The sequence below is a fragment of the Rhinoderma darwinii genome, chromosome 1 (genome assembly GCF_050947455.1).
Source record: "Rhinoderma darwinii isolate aRhiDar2 chromosome 1, aRhiDar2.hap1, whole genome shotgun sequence".
NCBI classification, from domain to species: domain Eukaryota; kingdom Metazoa; phylum Chordata; class Amphibia; order Anura; family Rhinodermatidae; genus Rhinoderma; species Rhinoderma darwinii.
Window position 1 is genome coordinate 58,581,967 of NC_134687.1, and position 26,383 is coordinate 58,608,349.

The window sequence follows — 26,383 nt, forward strand, 5'->3', positions numbered from 1 at the left end:
GGTCACGGGTAACAACTGGAATGGGAAACACTAAGGGACCATTTTCAAGACAGACTTGGGATAACTAACAACACTCAGGCAAGGATCAGAAGGGCTAGGGCCTTCTTATAGACCAGGAAATCATGAGGTTGATGATGATGATTGTTTTACAGGTGCGCGCGCTGGCCCCTTAAGAGATCGGGCACAGCAGACCGGATGCGGAAGTGAGCGCTATCGTCTCCTAGGAAGGAGATGGGGACCAGCGCTCACGGATCCATGGCTGCGGGTGTCGGGAGGTGAGTAAACCCGACGGCCCGTGGCCATGGACGCTACAAAGGTGGTCCCACAGATGCTCAATTGGGTTAAAGTCTGGCAAATTACAAGGCCAGGGAAGTACTTGGAAGTTTTAGTCGTGCTCTTCCAACCACTGTCGGACATTTCTAGCCGTGTGACATGTTGCATTGTCTTGCTGTAAGATTCCATGTGCCCCAGGGATGACAAACGGCATGTATGGGTGGACGTGATCAGCAACGATAGATTTATACTCAAATCGGTTCAGAGTGCCTTCCACATGGATGAGTGGGCCCAGAGAATGCCATTAAAAAATTCCCCAGACCATAACGCTGCTGCCACCAGCTTGTGTTCTTCCAGCAATGGATGCAGGGTGTTGGTTTTATGATGTTTATCCCCTGACACGCCAACCTCTATCGGTTCGATGAAGCAGAAAACGTGACTCATCAGAGAAGGCAGCCATTTGTCAATCATCGGTGGTCCAATGCCGATACTGCCGTGCATATTGAAGCCTTTTTTTTTTCGGTGCACCTTTGTGACCATCCATCACTGGGGCTTTGGAAACCCAGTAGGGTTCGCTGAACTGGTGTTTTAGATACACGCCTTGTAGCAACCTGGTTGATTTCCATGGTGAGCTGCTCCACTGTAGCGTGTCGTTTGGCACTCGCGCACCTTTGTAACCGACAATCACCTCTCACATCAATGGCACGTGGTGCTCCACTATTTCCATGTCGGTTATTCCCAATAGTTCCATTTATACACTCATGATACGCATTCACCACACATGCATGCAAACAGTTCTCAAACTGCGCTGTTTGAGAAAAGCTGCCACCCTTGACACGAAAGCCAATAATCATCCCTTTTTGCAACTCTGATAATTATCGCCCCTTTTACCCATGGCAACAACGAGTGATATGTGTTCAGACTGCCTATTGCATGCCTTATATACCCACCAAGCCAGTCCACGACACATCACTTCCTTCATGGGCTATGCCCTACCAATGTCACAGGACGTGGTCATAACAATGTGACTCAACTGTGTACATATATGTAGACGTGCTTTAACCCCTTAAAGAGGACGTCCGGTTTCAGCAAATTAATGGTATTTTTTAGTATAAAGAGTTACACAATTTTCCAATATACTTTCTGTAGTAATTCCTCACGGTCATGTGTTTCACATGTCGTGTGTTTCAGAGCTGTGTCTTCTAACAATCCCAACAACTGTGTGTCCATCACATGACATGGGGCAGAATTTTATACACTGGAAAAAACCCATAAATGTTCCCACTGAATAACAACAAGCAGAGATCTTGAAATCTGTGAAGAATTAAGACAGAAAGTATACTGGAAAATTGAATAACCTTCAATTACACAAAAAATAGCAGTCATTTTCTGAAACTGGACTACCCCTTTAAGAACCAAGACAGTTTTTGCATTAAAGAGGTTTTCTCACAACAAACACTTATTACCTATCCACATGACAGGTGATAATTGTCTGATCACTGTGGGCCACAATGCTAGGACCCCCACCGATCATGAGAAGTGATCCCACATCCTTATTTTGAATGGAGTGGCAATCGCGCATGTGTGCTGCCACTCCATTCAACTCTACGGGACTGAAGGAGATAGCGGAGTACAATGCTGAACCCTAATAGTGCACATGGACAGGAGTTGTCCTGATGGAACAACCTCTTTAACATCTTTTCTTTAATACACCTAATTTAGAGGGAATTAGCATTTCAAGTTGCCTAGCAGCTATTTGACTTTGTGTCCTGGTGACAACCAATTAAGTACTGTACATGCATCTGCATATAATGAAGTAGTCACAGGAAGTTCTTCCTGCTATACAATATTCTGTACTTCTCTATGCTATATAGGCTAGTTTTAGGAAGTTTTATTGTGAAGAAGATTGCACAAGAATTAATGCCACTTCATGATAAAAATATGCAAGACAACATGGGGGGAAAGGGAAGAAACAAGAAAGATTGTATAAGTTTTGTGCTGTATGTCTAATTCAATTGAAAGATCAAGTATACAGTCTATGGGAGATTTAATCTTTAAACTCTAAGAAATAGGCAGTTAAAGTAAAGGGAGGATACACCTATTGATTTGCTTTTTTTCACACCATTATTTTCCATTTTGATGAAGTATTATCCATTTCTTCCCTGCTTGATAGAGCCATCAGAGTAGCCAAGGCAGAACAACACAATTGGAAACTCACCTGCGTTTTTGGCCACTGTGAAAATCTCCATATTCTGCTCACTCACTCCGTATTTATAAAACAACATCAATAAGAAATGACAGTGTAGGTTATTTTTCTTGCCCATTAGTTCACTTCAGCTAGCATAGCATATGGTGACAATAGGTGCGCGCATCTGCTTTCTAAAATCTTGACGGGGAGAAAAAAAAACGTTTGCATATTGTGAATCCGCCATCTCTATTGAGGTTAGCTTTTCAGAGATGCCATAAAAGATTCATCAATGCTGTTCTCAGCTATGAGCACATTATATTGCCAAGGACAACGAATACCACACAAACATCAACTGCTAGAATCAGCGTTCAATATGAAACGAGTAATAAGTGGAAATATCTGAAAACACAAAGTGAGACCAAATTCATACTGAAAAGCTCACAGCATAAAAGTTAAATACCTGAGCAATACGATTCTGCTCTTTCTACGAATTATAAAGCACCTCCAAGATGCTCCATCTGGCAGCTGCGTTTTATGGACTTCCATTTAACCTGTCCAAACATTTCCGAAAAAAGCTCCCCCCTGCATAATAACCTCATAAACACATTACTTTTTTACAACAACTTACATATTTGTTATTCATTTTTATCTTGTAGGTATAATACAAATTATACATGTTTGGGGTTAAACATGAAATACACATACACATATTTTTGTGAGTGGGAGTAATACATTTTGTAAATAAAATAAATGTACACAGCTGTTTGTCAGAACTGGAAAGATCAAGATAATATAAATCCTTCTGGCTAATAAATGTCTTTCCATGGTGCAATAAAATAACATACTGTAGCTGGTGCACTTTTTATAATCGGTCAGAACCAAGGCCGACTACACACTTATTCCCAACAGTTTATGTACAAGACAATGGGGCAGATTTACTAATAGTGACTTAAATTTAGACAGCTACGAAATAGACTAGATGCAGCAAATTTATCTCATGCTGGATTATAAATTGGGCACACATTTAGACACTTCTACCTAACTTTATACAACCTTTTAGTTGACTTACTTGAAACCACTTTTTTGCACCAAATTTTTGCAATTTGATGCATCTAAGCCAGGCACCTTTTCTGCTTAGCCACGCCGTCTTGTCACAAGCATCTGTTCTTTTTAGTGCATTTCGTTGATAAATATGTCTAGAATGATTTGCGCCAAAAAGAATGTACAATTTAGGTCAGAATTCTGGTGCAGCAACACTAGTAAATCTGCTCCAATGTATGCTAGTCATATCTGAGATTTCAATCTAATATCCCATGGCATGAACAGCAATACTGTCTAGATGGCGGTGTCTGGTATTGTAGCCTAAGGGCTCATTCAGACGAATGTGTATCGCGTCCGTGTGACGGCCATTAGAGCAACGTCCGTCACACGGACTCATGTATTTTAATGGGGCCGTTCACACGACCTTGCTTTCAATGGAGCGTGTGAAGGGTCCGTAAAAAATAGGACATGTCCTATATTTTTGGGCTTCACGCATCCCTCCATAGACTCTAATTTATCAGAGGATGCGTGATAACACGTCCCCCACACGGGTGCACCTCGGACGTGAAAAACAGCAGTTTTTCCCGTCCGAGGTCGGCCACGTTTGTGTAAATATAGCCTAAGTGAATTGGGCTCAGTTGGAATACCAGACACAGCCTAATGCTAAGAGAGGCCTTGTTTGTAGAAAAAAAAAAGCAGACTTTTTTTTCTAATCTTATACAACCCCTTTTCTTGTTTATCTACTTTGTTGTTCAACTTGCACATCCATAAAAGCCACAGAAAATAACATGTGTTTAATTTCAAACCTTCAATCTTCTGTTATCAGCTTTTACCGTATTGTCTGTAATTGCCCAAGGAGCAGAGCTGAATCAATGTTAATAGAAGCCCTTAAACAAAATATTGGGTGGTGGCCACTCTGTATTATTATTTTTTTAAATCTCCAATAACTTTTATTCATGTCGTGATGATGAGGGTAATTTTACACCTAATCTCTCATTCCATGCACAATGCATATGGAGTTATACTCAATGATAGTGCAGAAGAAAATTAATGTAGGCAGTAAGTGGTGCTGGTGGCTCGCTGTCCCTAACAGAGACAGAGATTGACTAAGGCTTCGTTCACATCTGCGTCAGGGTCCCGTTCTGACGTTCCATCGGAGCTTTTCGTCAGAGAGGGACCCTGACTGAAACAAACGGAAACCATAGGTAGTCGACTACGCTATTCATTCCGTCAAAATGACTGAACCCTTGCCCAACTGAGACAAACTGAAACCATCGGCACCTGATGGAAATGGAAACCTATGGTTTCCGTTTGTTTCAGTCAGGGCTCCGTTCTGACGGAAAACTCCAACGGAACTTCGGTATAGAGCCCTGACGGATATCTGAACGAAGACTAAGTTGAGTAAAAAAACTCTTGTCTGTAGGTAATAAACTGTTCTGATTGATAACAATGATTTGATCGAATGATTTTTAAAAGAGGGATGATGGATGTCCCTCAAGCCCCAAGTTGGTGGAGACCGCAAAACAATTCACACACCTGCTCTGCCTATAATCTAGTCTCACCCAAAGGTGTTTGGTTTACCAAAATCGAATTAGATTTTTTTTCATGCTCTTTTACAGGAGGGTGGGATCCATTAATATTTTGTATGTCATGCATACTGTACCTACAATTATGTGTACATGTATCAGCTTTCTACTTAATCCTACTGTTATACTTGTAAACTCTAAACCTAAAATTAGCCTACGTGAGGTTTTGTTTTTATTGACAGCTTAATTTTCAGGATTCTGAGGTAGCACAAGAATATGTTTATTCTTTTAAGAATGCAAGTCTACAGAGATTGCTAAGGCCCAATTCACATCACGTTATTTACCTACGTTCGACATATACGGTAGGAAAGGCTCCCAACGTATATGTTAAACGTAGGCTGAGACAGACGTCCTATTGGTGGCATCCGTCACCATAGTCTATAAAGGTATAAGTTAAACATAAATGTCATGAACTCTCATGACCCCGTTCATGACGTATAGATGCCACTATTAAGCAGCCGCTACAGGCATCTGTCACCCATAGACTACTACGGTATCCGTTTAGCGTATACATCATAAAAAGCTATTGAAAGCTCATGAAGTATACATTAAACGTTTGCCTTTGATGTATGCCATACAGTGGCATACGTCACCCATAGGCTCCCATGTTATTAAAAGTATATTGCGCAATATAATTTTTTGCGGGATCCTGCAGGATAGGATAGTGTAGTCTACAATCCTATTCTATACCTAAAAAAAGGTATACTGATGTATACCAGGCTGATGGATGCCAAAAAAAACACTCTTTTAGCCTTTGTCAGGCTAATGGAGCCCTATGGACACGTTAAGGTTGTACGCGGGGGCTTTCCTGACATACACACTAAATGTAGGGCTAAAACCTGAAGTAAACGCTGCCCTAAATTGTACATCTGTTATGTTACATACAGAAAATACAGGGGCAGCACGGGGGCTTAGTGGTTTGTGGTTTTAAAAAAAAAAACTATTCTTACCTCCCGACTCCCGAGTCTCCCGTAGAGACGTGTTCCATCTCCTATTGGCTAGTTTCTATTGAGCCGCCTCCTGAGATGGTGTTTTGTCTTATGTGACCACTGCAGCCAATCGCAGGCTGGAGATCACAACTGGACGTATACTTTAAGAGATCTGTATCAATACATCAAATAGTGAATCAGACAGCACAATGTTCTATTTGAGTAGATTTATTTAATAGCTGCTGAGCAGGGACATAACTAGGAAAGATTGTGCCCCATAGAAAACTTTTGTCTCGTCTCTCCTTCCCCACAACCAACACCCTTGGCTGCTATAGTGGTACAGATGTAGCCATCTTTATCTTGACTTTTAACGCATTAAATACACGGTCGCAAGATCCTTTATCTTGACTTTTTCAATGACTTTTCAATGGCTTTTGTTGTGTGATATCACGCTGCAGCAAGTTATGAGAGTAAAGATAAAAATGACTACATCTGTAGTTCCACCACTGCGGCTGAGCATTTCTGGTGAAGACAATATTCATTGAAATAATGATGACCATGAAAACAGTTACTAGTAAATCAGAAGTTAGAGCAGTAGCCAACGTTTCACTATTATGTTTTATTTACTTAAAGAAATATTGGTATTTTCCAATTCAGTTTTGTCTGTCATTATTGCAAAGGTAACAACAGGATATGTATCTATATCGATATCTATGGCTCTTAATTAGCTCCTCAGGAGCTAATGGTAAAATTTAACTCTTTCAGCATGTTTAATTCATAATTCATTGGCAGCTTTAGGTTGAGTTTACAGGTTGCAGTTTATCATAGATTTTTATTGCAAATTTGAAATCTGCATCAAATCTGCAACATAATCTGTGACCAATCCGTGACTTGTGAACAAAGCCTACCTATCCGTTTCTGTGAGAAGCAAATTTAAAGGTTTTAACAAATATGGCTGCACTTCCTGTTTTCACTTTTTTTAAAAATGGCTGCTGAAACTAAATAGATAAAAATCAGTAAGCAAATGAAACAAAATTACTAAACATCTGCTTCTGTAACTTTTGATTTACTAGTAAACAGACAATTTTATCTTTTAGGTAAAAATCCCCCTTAGATGGGATAATATAAGTATGAGTTTAGAGAAAAATAACCAGTGTTTCAGAAAAGAGGATTTTTTTTTTTCACCAGTGCTGCTAATGATCTAAATACTCTCACTATCAGATCATTGTAAATTTGTGTCTTACTATCTTTTTATGTCCAGGATAGAGATGTCTGTAAGTGAACAGCTTAACCCTTTCCCGTCACAGCCATGTTTAGGATTTTCGTTTTAATTTTTTCCTTCCCACCTTCCAAAAGCCATAACTTTTTTATTTTGCAGGAAAAGATGTAGTATTTCACGGCCCCACTTATTGTACCATATAATGTATTGGGAAACTGGAAAAAAAATATTAGTGGGGTGGAATAGGAAAAAAACTGTGATTCCTCTTTTGAGGGGTTTCGTTTTTACGTCTTTCACCGTCCGGTAAAAATGGCCCATTAACTTAATGAGAGACATAACTTTTTTATTTTTCCATCGATTGAGTGGTATGAGGGTATGAGGGTTTATGTTTTGTGGGGCGAGGTGTAGATTCTATTGGTACCATTTTTGGCTACATGAGACTTTTTGATCCTTTTTTATTTAATTTTTTGTGGGATATGAAGTGACCAAACAAAAGCAATTCTGGCGTTTTCATTTTTAATTTGTTACGACTTTCACGTGTGGGTTAAATAGTGTTATATTGTAATAGTTTACGAACGCAGCAATACCAATTTTGTTTATTTTTTTTACTTTTTACATTACTTTCAAGGAAAAATTGGAAAAGGTTGTTTTTTTACTTTTAATATTTTTTATTTGTTTGTACACTACTAAAAACTGTGTTAAACTTTTTTGGACACGGTTTATTAGTCCCCCTAGGGGACGTGAACCAGAGATCGCTAGTACATTACACTGCATTACTAATGTATTGCTGTATTTAACAGGGGCAGGGCTGCCATGACAACCATTGGGTGGTGCCAACGAGCTGTTGGAGGGGGGCGCTCCCCTCTTTCTAATGTCTTAGATTCTACAATTGTGGTTGATCATAGCATTCAAGAGGTTAAACTACCAGGAATAGCGCAATCTCTGTTCCTGCCCGTTATTCCCGGGTGTCATCTGTAATACACAGCTAACACCCGCAGTGTACGGAGCAGGCTCAGCAGGTGAGCACCTCGATGTGCTGTTACGTCGTGGTGCGGGAACAGGTTGAAGGCTTCCTTCAGGACTTCTGTACACTTCCGTAGCGGCTGTGCCTTGTGAACTATGTAGAGACAGTGACGTTCGCGGCCACTTTAATCAGCTGATCGGCGGGGGTGCTGGGAGTTGGACACCCACCGATCTGATAATGATGTTCTATCCTAAGGATAGGCCACTTCTGTAGCGGCGGTACCTAGGTTTGAGGTTACAGTCCGAACATTTCCAGTTTACATGCAAAGCTTATAAAGTCCTTTTATAATTGTTTCTATTATGTTAAATATATTAAACATAAGGGAATTTATTTTGTGTTTTACAATTATTTTGCTTATACAAATCATTCTTTGATTAACTGCTTTTCTTGATTAAATATTAGTTTATCTATTAAAATTTTCCAAAAATATTTTTGAAAAGACCAATATTTGTGTATTTGAAAATCATGCATTCTGTGCACAAAAAAACATTTTTATTGAAGGTCATGACAGACTTCAGGATAATACATTTATCCTTGTTTAAGAAGCCATACATCAATTAATCAAAAAGATTACTTGCATTAAGTGTGTATTATGGATATACTATTCACAGATCAGGATAAAATAGATTATCACATACTGACTGACCTTGTTATGCTCCAGTTACTTCATGAACTACAACAGAAGGGAATTTTCTGGAAAGGGGGATTTTTTTTTACAGGAAGGGCTGTATGAATGTTGCTGTTTCAGAATTGAGTGGCATTTTTATGTATTTAACACCATCACAGCAATGTCAAACATAATCATTCGATGTCATTTTATGGGTACATGAAACCTTTTCAGATGACACAGCTAAAATCTAATCATGTTGTCACAGGAATTTGATATCATTGTGACATTAAAATACTAATTGCACATGTGCAAAATGTATGTAAAAAACAGCGTACTTACAGTATAAAGAAAATAAATGCAATTAACTGTAGGACTTTATAGTAAAACATAAAATAGTTGGGACACTGGTGAGCAAGCGTGTATGAACCATAGAGTAATCCTATGAAGCTGTTTTCGGACCTCTGGAAGTCCCTTTTTCAATGTTTGGTTAAATTCTGCACAGGGATGGGTGCTGTACACTGCTGCAATGTCAGCAGACACAGAAGTCACGACAATGGGATGGGGTTATGAGGCGTTCCTGTTGTGGGTGGTTACAAATGTGGTAGTATAAAGCGGAACCAGAAAGTGCCCTAATTTGTATATTTGCTATGGGAACGTTGGTCCTCTAAATACACCACTGCCAATAAGAGCATCTTCAAGCAAATTTGAGTGGAACGATTTTTATATTTTAATTGCAGGCAGATTGATTAATTTGAAACAACAGGTTCCAGTGCTTTGTAAAAAAATGTATTTAAGCGATTCATGTGAAAAATATATTTTTAAAATGTCTGTAATACTGGTGGGCATCGTAGACGGCTTCCATTCCACATGGGTCATGTTAAAAGATACACTATGTGCTTGTAGCATTCCCTCATTTCCTCGGCTCTCCCCCAGCGATAAAGCCAAGCAGACGGAGCTATTGTTTCTTTCCGGTCCCCTCTTGATTTGATGGAATTGCATGATCCATGAATGGCCAATCTCTATTCAACCTAGAGCCACGACCCCCCCCCCCACTTAATAATCCTAAATTTCTGCCAGGAGTGGAAACATCTCGTTATCTCACCTGGCTGCTGTGGATTGCCCTCATATCCATGATTTCATGCCAGGATCAGTGGCAACTCCTTTATCTGGAAAACCCCCTCCTAGCAGAAATATGAACAATTGCTATCCTTTGTCCACTCCTGGTTTACAGAGACCACTTATTCCCCATCCTTAACTAATTTTGAGGTTCTCCTCCTCTATTAGGCCTCATGCACGCCACAGTAAAATAGCCCGTAATCAATTTATATTTACTGCCGACGGACATCTTCCTGTATATTTACGGGAAGGTGTCCGTGCCGTAGAAACTTTCCCAAAAAAATAGGACATGTCTTATTTTTTTATTTTACGGACCGTGCTCCCATACTTTATAATGAGAGCATGGCCCGTAAATGTGAACGGTTGTCCGCGGCCGTGCATATAATTACGGGTCGTAATTACGGGCACGGTTGTGTGAATTGGGCCTTAATCTGCACCCCACCGTCCCACTTCACAATTTACAGTCTCTTGTTTCAATTTACCAATCCCAATTTTCCTGTTTTCTTGAATAAATGAACTCTGCATAGCCCTTGCAGATCAGGATAAACATAAAGTTTATATATTGACCCGCTTTCTTTCTATTGCCTGTAGAGCCTAGAAATGCAATTTCAAAATATCTTCAGGTGATATCACTGCCCTTCAGCCATTCCTGTTATCCTTCAGTACCGGACACTTGCTAGGGGTGTTTGAGCGATGTGGGTACCTAAATGCATATCTGGTAGACTTTGCCCATTTTATACCCTCCTTGGTCTCTTCGGTAGATGAGAAGGTTTGTGAAACCACACTGCTACGCTTTGCCTCATTGGCACTTATCTCAAATGGCCATGGCTCATTGTCTTCTCTTAAGAGTAGTGTCCTCTATTACCTGCTTATGTCAGTATATATAGCCATAAATATCCAGCAGGGACAAACTCAACTGTCTTTATAATGTAATTTCAAGTTGTAATGAAAATTCTTTTGTACTTGAATTTACTTACAAAGGCTCTTTTCCCAATAGGGTCACAGCTTCCTTAAAGAGGCTCTGTCACCAGATTTTGCAACCCCTATCTGCTATTGCAGCAGATAGGCGCTGCAATGTAGATTACAGTAACGTTTTTATTTTTAAAAAACGAGCATTTTTGGCCAAGTTATGACCATTTTTGTAATTATGCAAATGAGGCTTGCAAAAGTCCAAGTGGGTGTGTTTAAAAGTACAAGTCCAAGTGGGCGTGTATTAGGTGCGTACATCGGGGCGTTTTTAATACTTTTACTAGCTGGGCGCTGTGAAGAGAAGTAACATCCTCTTCTCTTCAGAACGCCCAGCTTGTGACAGTGCAGATCTGTGACGTCACTCACAGGTCCTGCATCGTGACGGCCACATCGGCAGCAGAGGCTACAGTTGATTCTGCAGCAGCATCAGCGTTTGCAGGTAAGATCGACTTACCTGCAAACGCTGATGCTGCTGCAGAATCAGCTGTAGCCTCTGGTGCCGATGTGGCCGTCACGATGCAGGACCTGTGAGTGACGTCACAGATCTGCACTGTCACAAGCTGGGCGTTCTGAAGAGAAGAGGATGTTACTTCTCATCAGAGCGCCCAGCTAGTAAAAGTATTAAAAACGCCCCGATGTACGCACATAATACACACCCACTTGGACTTGTACTTTTAAACACACCCACTTGGACTTTTGCAAGCCTCATTTGCATAACTACAAAAATGGTCATAACTTGGCCAAAAATGCTCGTTTTTTTAAAATAAAAACGTTACTGTAATCTACATTGCAGCGCCTATCTGCTGCAATAGCAGATAGGGGTTGCAAAATCTGGTGACAGAGCCTCTTTAAGCTCATAACAGAGCCATGACAGCTATGCTGGATCTGTGAACAAATCCTGATAGATCCTGTTGACATTTATTGTAGTGCATCAGGTTTCTGTTGGGGTTCCGGTATTTTTGATGGCACGAATAGTGATGCTATTGACTGAAACAACAGAATATAGTGCTCATTGAGGTAAAATGACAGATATTATACCTCTTTCTAGGCTCACTGATGGCAGGTCCAGGTTTCATAGATGAAGCATTTAGGCAACAACAGCAATAGGGATGAAGTCTGCTGGTAGCAAGGCATAAAGGAGCTTGAAAAGATAATACACCTCTGGCCTAAGATACCATGAAGAGTAACAAACAGAGAAAAGTAAATGACCATTGGAATAAACAGAAACCCAATCCATTTACAATGTAACATTTTGCAGAGTCAAGTGCTGCAACCTTCAGCTTCATCCTTCAGCGCATAAATTATATTTAAATGCATTGTTATAATGAATGTAGTGAAAAGATATTTGTCATGATAAAATCCTCTAGATACATTGTGAATTTCCCTCAAATAATGTATGATTTAGCTACTCCAAACAGCCCCCCCGCCCCATCAACATTATGCATATATATGAATGTTCTCAGCCTGTCAGCTGTTCTGCAGGAGCCCACATAGTTTTATAGATAATTGTCTGCCCTGATAGAATTTCTGTTGAATCAGTCATTTCTCAGAATAGATCACTTATTTATGAGACTGTTGATGGCAAAACTTGCCTGCAAGGAAGAAAAATGGATATAAATTTGATCTTCTCCACTCTTTAAATGAAAAGGTTTGTTTGAATTCGGGAAATCTTTATTTATTTTTTTAAACAGAGATATACTGATCATTTAACAGGCAGAATACAAGTGTTATTCCTCCTTTTCATCATTACTTATATTGTATAAACATCTGCTAAAAGTATTCCAATTCCGCAATCATCTAAAAACACAGATAATTTTGTATGTATCTTAAGAGTTCAAGAACAGCAACTGCACTGCTCTTTTTTATTCTTCAATATCTTACATTCTGAATAAAAACAATTCCAGTCTAATCAAAGAATGTCAGCGCATCCAATCTCAACAGGGGAGAAAAACAAAATGTCAGATGTGTCTTTAGTCATTGGAAGAAAAGCCTTATTAATACAAATGCAAATTCATCCAATAGCTGAAGATCATGAATGCAACATGAAGTGTATAGACAATGAATTCTAATTTTAAAGCATAAAGCCTTATTTAATAACATGGTGCCAAATGCACAAAATGAGCTCTAAATACTATGATAACTACAACCTTACAAGCTGGGAGCTCTAATCTTTGCCATCCTTTGCAGCTCACCATCCAGTAGCCATACTATGAATATAATCATCTGCTTACCATATCAATTATGCTTAGTCACTTCATGCATAGGCTTTTTTCCTTATTTTTCCTTATTTTTCCTTATTGAGTTAGCCACTTGACTTTTGGACATACAGTTATACTTTTAGCTTTATTTTTATATTAACATAAAGATTTATCAATGTATTTAAAGTTGTAGTCCCACCATTTAATATCATATTCATTGTATGGATCATCTAAAAACAAACAAACAATGAATATATGTCATTTACGTGCTGTCAAATAAGTGATCCGGTGAAGAGTTATGCCATTTACTTACATAAAATGACACTACCTGGTGTTCAAAGTGTTTAGCAATGCACACATCCACCCTGCGAGCTGAGTGCTGGTGTACACGCATGCTCAGTTATAGCCAGGTCTCTGCATAGTGATTATCAGAAATTTCTGCCCTGCTTGTCAGGGAAGGAGCAGAGCCTCTGCAGTAACATGGCAGTATAGAGAGGAGAAGTAATAAGGGACTATATTGTCAACTGCCAGAGAGGGAAGGAGACTGATTCTGCTCAGAGTTCCTCCCCCAGCAGCACAGATTAGCAGTAGCACCAAGGGGGACACATGGAGGCAAAAAAAAAATATCAAATGATCAACAAGTACATTTCCTTATGCTAGAAACACTGCAAATTTTAAAACAGCTATTGACAGCATTTCAGGACTATTGGTATGAAAATAATTTATGGAATTACTCCCTTAAGCCAGTTTTCTGGAATAAATACATTGACAAAAATGGCTACCAGCCCAAAAGCTCCTGCATCACTATTTCTCACACGTAAGACTGTACTGCAAAACGTTGGCTGAGTTTTAGAGTGCCATTGACTATAAAGTTGATTTAACTTCGCACCAAATTCATCGACAGGGTATGCTCCCTGTGTATGAATATGGACTGTATTAATAAATCTCCCCCAATATATACATATATTTGATGATATCACTCTTAATATCTCAGGTGACACCAGTAATAATCTTAATGATTACAGACTTCACAGAACATTGATTGTGTTATCAACAACAATAGTAGTTATTACATAGATTATGGCAATTTGTAAAATAATTATAATAAGTAGAGGTTTTTTTTATGTGATGTAAAATAAATAACTACATGTTCCATTGAGCCAATAGGAATTCAATAAAATTGTGGGTTCCTGTGACTTTATCTTTATGATACTTATAAGCTGGGTAGCAATAATGTAGTAAGAGCTGATGCACTGTATGTCCCCAACATACACATATACTATTAGTTATCACCAATGCTCCGCAGCTCTGTCTAAACCAGACATGGGCAAACTACGGCCCGCGGGCCACATACGGCCCGTTAGGCTTTTTAATCCGGCCCGCCGAACTTGTCCAAGATATATCCGTCCTCAGCAGCTGCTAGTTCGCGCAGGAGGACGGATATATCCGTCCTGTGATCGCGCGGGTACTGACAGTTTACCCACACGATCAGCGGCAGGAGCACGGCTGTTATACACAGCCTGGCTCCTGCTGCAACTGCCGGAATCGAAGCACGCGCCGATTCCGGCAGTTTAACCCATTAAATGCCGCTGTCAACAGTGACAGCGGCATTTAATGTGTTTGACAGAGGGGGGAACTCCCTCTGTCTCCCGATCGGCGCCCCCGCAAACAAATCGCGGGTCGCCGTCGGGTTTCCATGACAGCCGGGGGTCTAACAAAGACCCCCAGGTCTGTCTTCAGCATCTGCCTGTTAGGCGATGCCGGAGGCATGACCTAACAGGTTGCCTGTCAGTTTTACACTGACAGGCAATAATGCTTTGGTATACGAAGTATACCAAAGCATTATATATGCGATCTGCACATCGCATAGTGAAGTCCCCTGGTGGGACTTAAAAAAAAAATGTAAAACCGTTAAATAAAGTTTGTGAAAAAAAAAATAAAAAAAATTACAGTCAAAGTCAAATAAAACTACTTTTTTGCCCCAAAAAGTGGTTTTATTTAATAAAACGGTCAAAACAAATCACACATACACATATATGGTATCCCCGCGATCGTAACAACTTGACCAATAAAATGAACACATTAATTAAACCGCCGGATGAACGGCGTCCAAAGAAAACGCAAAAAACAATGGCAAAATTCTCTTTTCTCCCATCCCCCCCATAAAAAAATAAAATAAAAGTTCATCTATAAGTCCTATGTACCCCAAAATAGTACTAATGAAAACTACACATTGTCCCGCAAAAATCAATCCCACGTACGGCCACATCGACGGAAAAATAAAAAAATTACGCCTCTTGGAACGCGGCGATGGAAAAACAAGTAATTTTTTTCTAAAAGGGTTTTTATTGTGCAAACGTAGGAAAAACATATAAAACCTTTACACATTTGGTATCCCCGTAATCGTGCCGACCCATAGAATAAAGTTAACATGTTATTTACGCTGCATAGTAAACGGCGTAAATTTATAACGTGAAAATTAATGCTGGAATAGCTGCTTATTTTCAATTCTCTCCTAAAATAAAGTTAATAAAAGTTAATCAATATATTATAAGCATCTAAAAATGGTACAATTACAAAATACAACTCGTCCCGGAAAAAACAAGCCCTTATACGGTGATGTCGACGGAATAAAAAAAGAGTTACGACTCTTGGAATGCGACCATGAAAAAACAAAAAATAATCCTTGGTCATTAACGTGCAAAATGGCCCGGTCATTAAGGGGTTAATGTGGCGCGTATTTCTCTTTATTTCACTTTAATTTTCACTTCGTTTCACGTCACCATTAAGCCCTTCGGTTTTCAAAGAGTACAATATCAGCCGTCACTTTGCCACGAAGCATGCAAACTATGCTAGCAAGCAGTCAACACAAGAACGGGCGGCTACTGCTCAGAGGTTGGCAGCTAATTTACAGAGTCAACAGAACTTTTTTCTTGATAAATCACAGTGCGTATGTTATTTTAATCTATTTACATTTCCTCCTCCCAGTATCTGCGAAATAGTATGTAAATGCCATATCTTGCATATTCCTTGAGACAAATTTATTAACTGATAAGGGCTATTTTTCACATTTGAAAGACAGTTAATAAATTGGGTTGTAGTGTTCTTACTGTGCTATGAGGTTTGCACACACTACATTTAATGCTTTAGTATATCCGGCCCAAACACTCCCTCCAAATGCTCCTGGCCCGGCCCCTCTGTCAAATTTTAGAACCCATTGTGGCCCGCGAGTCAAAAAGTTTGCCCACCCCTGGTCTAAACAGTTCTTCTGAGATGGGTTGTCTGATATAGAATGAATTCTTTAATTATAGTAGTAGAATCGAGTCTCCGTGAAGTTGGCTGTTCCTCAGGAACTCTTGATGTGATTGTGTTTGCTGAATTACATGTATACTGTAAAGATGTCAGAGTTCAAGAGCAATGATTGTCCTCTAATTACTGTGACCATAAATGAGGCCGGTTAGAATTGGAAGCAGTCAGGAAATATTCACATTTAATATATCTGAGTTGCAAGCTAAGTGGATGCAGGTGGTTTTCCTAGTCACCTAATGCTGTAAATTAGTCCACTCTTCCTAGACATCTGTTATGAAATAATGCATAGAACTTTAGTTTCTTTAATTACAAATTCCGGGACTAGTGCTACTAAACATTGTTCTGATTTTTTTCCTCTTAATGCAACCTGTACTAAAAAGGGCTTGTTTCTTTTAGTTCCTAACATAACATGATAACTTGGAAGACATGCTAATTTCTTCTAAAACCCCAGATATTTTAATCTTGTCTTAGAACCTATGGATAAGTTGAGAAACTAAATTCTAGTCTATTTGATTTAATGACACAAACAGAAAAAATGGGACATAAAGATCATCAAAACCACAAAAAAGGCCATACTCACTAGGTAGGTGGGTGGGTGAAAACCCGTTCCCATCAGGACGCAGACGGGTCAAAGAATGCTGCAGAAGGAGTGTGCATTAAGTAGTGATAGCCCCTCCCACTAGTCTTGAGGGGAGTGGCGGACTAAGTGCTCAAAGGTGTGCGATAAATGAGTGTCAGTGTAGTGCTAGGGTGTGAATGGATGGTAAAAAATAAATATGTATGTATGAAAGTGTGTAATAATGTAAAAAAATAAATAAATAAATAAATGTGATAAATAGGGGTCAGTGCTGTGAATAGTACATGGGGTGTCAGTACTATGTGTAATACGTGGAGGGATAATGTGCTGGTCGTCAGGCATGGCGTATCTTGCCGAATAACAGCCTATTTGTAACGCCGCTAGTGTTAGCTAAAGCGGGCTGCTCTGCATTCCAAACCAAACGCCAGCACATCATGCCCTCCCAGCATATAAGACCCGGCTGCGTCCTGAAAAAAAGTGTAGTATACGTAGTAAGAAATATCCATGAAACATGGGGTATTAGTTGTTATTTTGGCCAAAATACGCAAAGCTCGCAACCCAACGTCAAGGGTCCCCAGTGCCTTGCGAGTCCCTAACCAGAACTTTTCGTTCCTAATTTAAAAACACAAACAGAAAAAAAAACATTTTTTACATTATTACACACTTTCATACATACATATTTATTTTTTACCATCCATTCACACCCTAGCACTACACTGACACTCATTTATCGCACACCTTTGAGCACTTAGTCCGCCACTCCCCTCAAGACTAGTGGGAGGGGCTATCACTACTTAATGCACACTCCTTCTGCAGCATTCTTTGACCCGTCTGCGTCCTGATGGGAACGGGTTTTCACCCACCCACCTACCTAGTGAGTATGGCCTTTTTTGTGGTTTTATTTGATTTAATGGTAGGTTTTCACCCTCTATGTTTTTACTACAACAAGGTCGGTCCATCATTAAAAAATGATACAAAACGAGTGCCCGATAGAAAAATAGAAAAAACTTTTTCCACTTGCTAATCTAGTCTGATTTACATAAAAATAATGGAGGCAATATAATAAAACTCTAAAAATGTTAAACACCAGTTTTAAACCAATTTACGTTGGCGGAAAATGCTCCAAACATTTTTAAGAGGTACACACCTCTAAATTTGGAGCAACTTTAGCTGTCCATGTGACTGACATGTAAATCTACACCTGCTGTGACAGTTTTTGGCATGAATTATGGGAAATCTTCTGTTCCGGCAGAGACCCTGTCCCCTCTGGCTAAATCCCCTTCCCATGTTCTCAATATTTTCAAAAAGTAGCGAGAAAAGTCAAAAGTTTAAAATTTTAGCACAACTATGGCGTGCGCCGAAAACTGCAACTTTTTTTATGGCAGAAAACTGTTGTAAACCTTTTGAAATATTCCCCCCAATAATTAAAAATAAAAAACAATCACACAAAAAGAAGTACATAAAGCACAAATTAACAATTTTATTCCTACTGATTTTGGAGTTATTTTCTTTTTCATGCCCTATTGGTTATACAGTATTTTACTGTTTTCTTTTATCTCACTTATCTGCTTCTAAGCATATTCTATCCCATACCAAGATAGTTTCATCACCATCTTGGTATACAGTAACTATGCTTAAATTTGGTTAAGGGGATTTTCCAGGACTTTTATATTGATAGCCTATCCTTAGGATAGGTCATCAATATCAGGTCCAAGTCTACAGACCAGCTAACTAAAGAAGCCACGGCGACAAACGTCATCGCCTCTTCAATGTTTACCAGGCACAGCGCCGTATACTTCCGTAGCAGCTGTGCATTGGATTGCAGATCAGTCCCATTTACTTGAATGGGACTGGAACTGCAATCCCAGCCACAGTTGCTATGGAATAATAAGGCGCTGTGCCTGGAAACTGTGAAGAGGTGGTGACGGTCGCCCCTCAGTGTGTTGATGGTGGGGGGTTTGGGGACTCAAACCCCAACTGATCTCAAATCAATGGCCAATACTAAGAATACACAATCAATATAAAGTCCCAGAGAACCCCTTTAAGGACTCCAATTTCTCATTAAACCAACCAATTCAATGCAATATCGCAACATTCTGCTAATATCTTTGACACGCTCCAATCCATATCACAACCACTCGGTGGTCATACATACAAACATATAGCATAGACATCTCTTGACAGAGTATCGAGAAATCATGGTTTGTTTTTTTAAGCAGCTCACCTCGTGCCGCACATCTCAGTATAGGTTGAGATAAGAGAAAAGTTAAGGAAAGAGACATCTGTAGACTTGTGAGCCCATATTGACTGTGCAGTCTGTGTGTGAGTCCATGTACAGTATAATAAAATGTTCATCACTTCCAGAGTCAAACTGGCCCACAAGAATACTTAAGGATCCTCCAATGGGTTCAGGTTCTTATGCAGTAATAATACTCAAAGTTCCAGAAGAAGACAACACCATATAGAGCTGACTTTGGAGCTAATCACTAGAGTCTATGGTTCCTATGGGTTGAATTGCAAATCACCTATTAGATATTATTGAAAGTTGATGTTCTGTGTGTACAATGATAACACATTTTTTGATGCAATTCAAAATAAGTGAGCGCATGTTCTGTATAGATGGGTGGTCTCCCTGAATAATTTCCAGAGTAGCTCCAAGGAATCCCAATCCAACACTGATCACTGCACATGAAACTCATAGATATTTGAATGCCTAATAATTTCCCAATATTATCCAGGATTTGAATGTCATTCCTTAAATATATTTAAATGAGGGGATAAACGTGACTTGTTCATCTGTTCAATCATCTTGCTTTATACTGTATTGGTTATGTCAACATCTTTGGTTAAACTATTTCTTGTTACAGAGATTTACACTAGACTCTAACTTTGTAGTGCCCTGTGGCGGTTGTAAGTGGTAAAAGATTTACAACTACTTCAAAACACATTGGCAAATTATTTATTTATTTATTTTACTGTCTTTGCCTCCGTATTCCTCTGAATCTCAATGATAAGTGCAGCACGGAAACAAATAAAATAATGATGGACAGGGAGAGAGAATTTCATTTCCTTGCATCTTTCTTTTTTTACTTTGAAGCCAGAACACATCTTCCTACCTAAAATAACATAAGTCATTCTCTTCCAACATAACGTATCACGATTTCTCTGCTACAAGTCTTCTTTGTTCATATGTGATACGTCCTCCCTGTGGCTCCTCCTCCTTGTTCTTTATCTATTGTTTGTCTCTGGATTCAATTTTTTTGATTCAAACTTACGTTTGATGTGAAGTTTTAAAAGTTTATAAAATGCAGAATATCCTTACTTTATTGTCTAATTTATATAAAATAAGACTCTACTCATTCCGTTTCTGAGTATTACTTAAAGTGGCTTTCAACCCCTAAGAACAATGCCCATTATGACAAAATGTCTATAAGTAACAAATGCAATCTGCTTAGCTATATATTTACCAGCCAGTCATTGGCTGCAGTGATATTGTTAGAATGAAAAGTGAGCTAAAAGTAGCATGTATAATAATATACATACATAAAAATATAATAGATACAAATCACTAGTCAGACCACACCAGGAATATTTTGTAGAATTTTGGGCACCTGTGTACAAGAAGGACATAGCTGAGCTGGCCTTAAAAGTAAAAAATAGAAAATCAAGAAATCGAGATTTCAATACTGACGCCAGCAACATAGATGTATAAGCAACACAAATATCGGTCATTGAAGGTTGTCATTCTAGATGACAACGCCATAAGTTAAAATGACAAAATCGACAGTCAATATCTGACCGCCATGGTCTGGGCTTCTATTGATGGGATGTAGATTTGTCATGTGACATGAACGACTATGCAAGACTGCACCCGACAATGATAGGAAAAAATACAACACAGCAAATCTTTTCCACAGATATCTGTCTTCAGGTTATGTCTGTCACACTTGTTCATGTCTGAAAGTCGGCAGAAAATGCTCTAAAGCTGCCTTTTCAGTCGTCCAAATTATCTAGTGTGTGGTTTTACTTATGAATGGATGTCCTGTGCTGGAAATGGTCTTGCCTTAAAAAAAACCATATTGCTGATCCTTAAGAGGCTGGATTATGCGGTTCTTTACATTTTCTGAAGTATGTATTGTGCAGGTAATGGAATGTCTTTAGTTTATAGGGAAAACATCTAACATAGATTTTCCCATTAACTTTAGCAATAAACTTCTAACCTTAGTCCTTGTCTCTAAGCACTATTTTATTATATATACAAACTACTTTATTAAAGTCATCTATTTACATGTATAATGGTATAAATACCATTGAAAGGTTTCGCTACCAAGAACACGATCACTAAGAGCAATACAATTATAGGAGATAAATTTGATCAGGTGTTGGGAAGGATCATCAGAAGCTGGACTGGATCCCTTTGCAATTTCTGGACTCTGGATTCTACTTTTATGGGGATTTTATAAATTCGAGTCATAATACAAGAAGGAAACGATCAGAGCTTCAGGCATGTTTGATATATTAGAATCATTTATCATAATAGGTGAACAAGATAACAGTCGATGGAACTATTCTATTCACCAATTGACTCTTAGTGTATTTGTCACAAAGCATGGACAGCTTAAATATGTTCTTAAAGTGTTAAAGCAAAAGGTACAGTGGCATACCCTCCATAGGGACACAGCACGTGGCTTCTTTGGGGCACATTTCTTTTTGGGACACTGTCATAGTGGCTACCTGCAGCCACATCTAGGGGAGCTCACTGCATACAAATTTCTATAGCTCCCATTGAGTTCAAACTATACAGTCAGCTCCCTCAAGTGGTTGCTGCATGCAGCTAGAATGATATATTATGAGCTTATTCAGCACAGAATATGGAACCTAAAAATGGATTGGTACATTTTCATAAAGCCGTAGTCCATTTGGCAGGGCTCTCAGCGAGGAGTTGGGCCCATTCTGAGTTTTGCCAAGCACCTTATGATTTATTTGTACATCCCTGCATGGTGCCTAGTCTACTAACGAAACATTCCTCCAACCATATTAATCGGTGTAGTAGGTGGTGTAGTGTGGAAAAACTTTATTTATTTTTTGCTCTGTGTAATTCAGCCACGTTAAATCCTGAACATTTTCTTTTGGTCAAAATTCAGGAACAAGTGTTTATTCAATAATGTAAATGAAATTCAATCTGCCTTATACAGCCTTTGAATTGAGGTCTTGCACAATTGGTCTTTATTTTAATTTATAAGATATTGGCCTCAAAAGATGAGCGACTGTGCCCATAGTGTGACTATAGTGTTGCTCCAGTTTTCGGAACCTACTGAACAAATTTGCTTATTGTTTGTATTTTATGATCGCAGCGTTAATTCTATATTTAGAGTAGGCATATCACAAGCACACTTCAGTGGTCAACATACTGTATAAACTTTTACTTAGTTCATGTTTCCTATGTACATAGATTGTAAGCTCTAGGAGCAGGGAACTTTTGTGGTGTCCTCCAATGCCAGTCTATTGCAATGTCCACCACTGCTTTGTATTTTTGTATTCTTTTTATTTTATCCTTTTTTTTTGTCTGATCAAATGCTGCCTACAGCCAATACAATGCTTGCCAGTGTTTGACTAATAAATTATAAAATCCAAAATATAATTTACAGTAATTATAGATTAGCCAGCGCTAAATTTGTCAGTTGTTATAAAGTTTTACATTCTCACAACTCTTTCACAATGTGTTGTAGGTACTTGGTAATCACACTACATCATCTCAATTCAAAGAGTTAATTGATAAGTTCAGCATTGCTACATCTGTAAATACCTGTCTTTTAATATTAAAAGAAAAAAGTTGTGTTTGTGATTTAACTAGAAATTACTCCATTCCTATTCTTCAACTCTGTACAGTTGACAGCACTGCCTTTATGTAGAATTTTCTAGTGACATTCAGAATCTTTTGTCTTACAGCCATTTCGTAGAGTGACGTTTTCTGTTGTGAGTCAACCTCAGGACCCTAATCAGGGGTCATTGCAGAGTTGCTATGACAGTGGGCTAGAAGAATCTGAGACGCCGAGTAGTAAGAGCTCCTCCGGACCAAGACTGGGTGCCCTACCACTCCCAGAAGACAACTATGAACGAACAACGCCGGATGGCAGTGTTGGTGAGGCAGAGCATATGGAAAATGGTAGGGGCATACACATACACATGTACTCTGGGAGAACAAGTAAAAAGTAGAGTTAGTTCTATTACCTTGGATGATTTAGGATAATATGAAGCACACATGCAAAGTGTACATACAAATCCACTGTCACACTGTAAGTAGTCATTTCAATGATTACATATGTGTCTAAGTTTTTTAAATTCCATGAATTTATTTTGTATCTCAACTTATTACTTGAAGTTGTATAAAAGAGGAATTGGCTTGCATATATCATGAGTACATGGATTGGTCTGATATGTAAAAGTAATCTAATATGAAATGGTATGTACACCTTTGCATCCATGTCTTTATTGCTCCATTGCAAATTAAAAATAAAAAAGAAGCAACTGGTAAATAGTCTTGATAAAAAAAATAAATGTAAAAAAATTGTGACGTTTTGTGACGACAGCTTCTATGCAGAGCTATATGTATGTATGGTTATAGACTACAACCAAATCCTGTGTATTCTGATCCCGCAGTCATCCCCTTTTCCATCTATCTTCTACTTCTTGCTAACTTACGAAATGATAGATAGCAGAATCAGACTACTCAGGGGATGCTTGGTTGTAGTCTGTTACCGTGGTGACACAAAGGTCCCAATAGTGTACATACCATTTAAGCATTACGTCAGAGGTTCATAATTATTAGTTTGCTTTATATTTCACCATTTTGTGCTTCTTTTTGGTTTTCTGTCTGGTACATGGTAATACATAATAATATAATCTCCACATGGAGTATTCAAATCAATCTACCTATTATTCCTATTTTATTATATGTTGGCATGAAGTGCACATATTTTGTTAGTCTCTGCTTTCTGTATTAGTATTTTTCAAACGTAATAGAGCAAAGGAAATACCTCATATATGCAATAATACTAACATCTCAGCTGAAAGTTAATATTACTGAACTAAATCTCAGCAATCAAGTATTCTCTAAGTGCCTGTGCTGTAGGATGTTCCCATAGATATAGTTGAAGGTTGTCATGGTAAATGAGTAGATTGGATTTAGTGCAATGCCGAGTTGCATCTGCAAGTCATAAAAAAGCCTTGAAGTTGAAGAGAGAAGGTGCTTGACATATATAGAAAGAAAGGACATTCTAAAGGCATGGGGTCCTGCACAGAGAAGGAAGAGGTTCTTGAGCCGAACATAACAGTAAGATAATGGCATGTCTTACAGCGAGGGAGAAAAGACTGGAAGGTTAGACAGTGGAATGAAGTATGAAATGGCGCATTCAGACTATTTACAGACAAAAGTTGTCTTACTATATACATTCTAAATAGTATGAATGGCTGGTTTGTTATTTTACATATATAGACGGAGAAGCTCTTGACACGTACATTTCATGAGCATTTCTTAAGAGTAGAGATGGTAGAAGCGATTCACTAGGTTTGAGATTTACATTAAATTAGTGTATGGCCAGTTTCAGACATGTGTATTGTTGCCGTACATCTCAGGCCCGACCACGGGTCTAATGACCTGAACTAAGAACATCATAGGTGTCTATGATGCTGTTAGTTCTGGTCATTAGACCGGCGGTTGGGCCATGATTTGCGGCTGTAAAACAGGTGCAGAAATGCCCCCTTAGTACGCTAATATGAAACTGGTCTAATTCGCTTTTTGGAGAATTGGTAGAGATGACTATTTACAGATTTGCTCATCTATTAAAAATAAAAACTGTAAAAAAAAACACAAAATAAATACAATAAAAAAATTACTTCTAATAATAGGGCTTCTGCCTACTGGCTTATACTAAAACAGCTTAGTGTTGCAGTGGGATAGACTCATGACTCATGCTATTGAACAGTTACCATTGTATCCAGTCACTGCATACAAATTTTTATAGCTCCCATTGAGTTCAAATTATACAGTCAGCTCCCCCTAGTGGTGGCTGCATGCAGCTAGAATGATATATTATGAGCTTATTCAGCACAGAATATGGAACCTAAAAATGGATTGGTAAATTTTCATAAAGCCGTAGTCCATTTGGCAGGGCTCTCAGCGAGGAGTTGGGCCCATTCTGAGTTTTGCCAAGCACCTTATGATTTATTTGTAAATCCCTGCATGGTGCTTAGTCTACTAACTAAACATTCCTCCAACCAAATCAATCGGTGTAGTAGGTGGCGTAGTGTGAAAAACTTTTTTGCTCTGTGTAATTCAGCAACGTTAAATCCTGAACATTTTCTTTTGGAAAAATTCAGGAACAAGTGTTTATTCAATAATGTAAATGAAATTCCAATATGCCAATAATGCCAATAAGATGTCTCCCTCTTGCTGATCCCCTCTCACAGCATGAACCTCAAACACAGGCTGAGGCACAGAGCTGAATATAACACGAAACTCCTCCTTCTCCTCCTCCTCCTCCTTCTCCTCCTCCTCGCTTCCTCTCCTTCTCCTCCTCCTTCTCCTCTTTCTCCTCCTCCTCCTTCCTCTCCTTCTCCTCCTCCTCCTCCTTCTCCTTCTCCTCCTCCTCCTACCTGTCTATTATTTACTGATTTACACTGAAGGGAATTGTATGGGATTAAGGACAGAGAGCATTCAGAAAAGGAAAGGAAAGGGGACCTAAAGGCTGCTGTGGAAGATTCCACTTACCCATAATAAGAAATATTACCAAATGTAATATATTTACATGTACTAACGATTTACAACATGCAAAAAAAATATTGCTTTAATAAATACCTTTAATCCTTGCTCCCTCTGGGTTTATAAATCTATTGGTGGTCCTCACAAATTGACAGCTATCTTTGTATGCACGTTCACACAGGAAGGCTTTAAAATCAGTGAGGCCACCCGCTGGACTCATAAGTCTACAGTAAGTTGGGATTTAAATCAATAAATTGCATGTTTTTCTGAATCTTTTCCTAAAAAACGTTATAATAACCAACGGCAGATTTACTACTGTGTCTGGGTATAGAAAGTTTAAAAAAAAGTGCCAAATTTTGGTGCAAATTTGCGCAGTTCAGTGCAATTTTGATGTTCGCATCTCACTAGACTCCGTTTAAAATTGTTTCAAAAAGGGAATTAAATGTGGCAATGTGTGCCAAAAATGCGGCAAAAAATGGCACAACATTCTGCCGCAAAATAAGCCAAATCAAAAGTGGTATCATAAAGAGATTAGTGTCTTAGGGCATGACCAGACGTGGCGGAATCGCTCTGGAATTCCGCT

The 26,383-nt window shown here is 38.8% G+C and overlaps 1 protein-coding gene across 4 annotated transcripts in view; it reads left to right on the plus strand.

Moving 5' to 3' along the window:
- The window catches only part of PCDH7 (protocadherin 7), a 748,481-nt gene that overhangs the window by 362,107 nt on the left and 359,991 nt on the right, over nucleotides 1-26,383 (plus strand). For 3 of the 4 annotated variants that reach the window (XM_075858898.1, XM_075858909.1, XM_075858918.1), the window contains exon 2: nucleotides 22,989-23,205. The exons of the other annotated variant lie outside the window; for it this stretch is intronic. In XM_075858898.1, coding sequence (XP_075715013.1) covers nucleotides 22,989-23,205 — 217 coding nt within the window. The remainder of the gene's footprint in view (nucleotides 1-22,988; nucleotides 23,206-26,383) is intronic. 4 annotated transcript variants of the gene reach the window in all.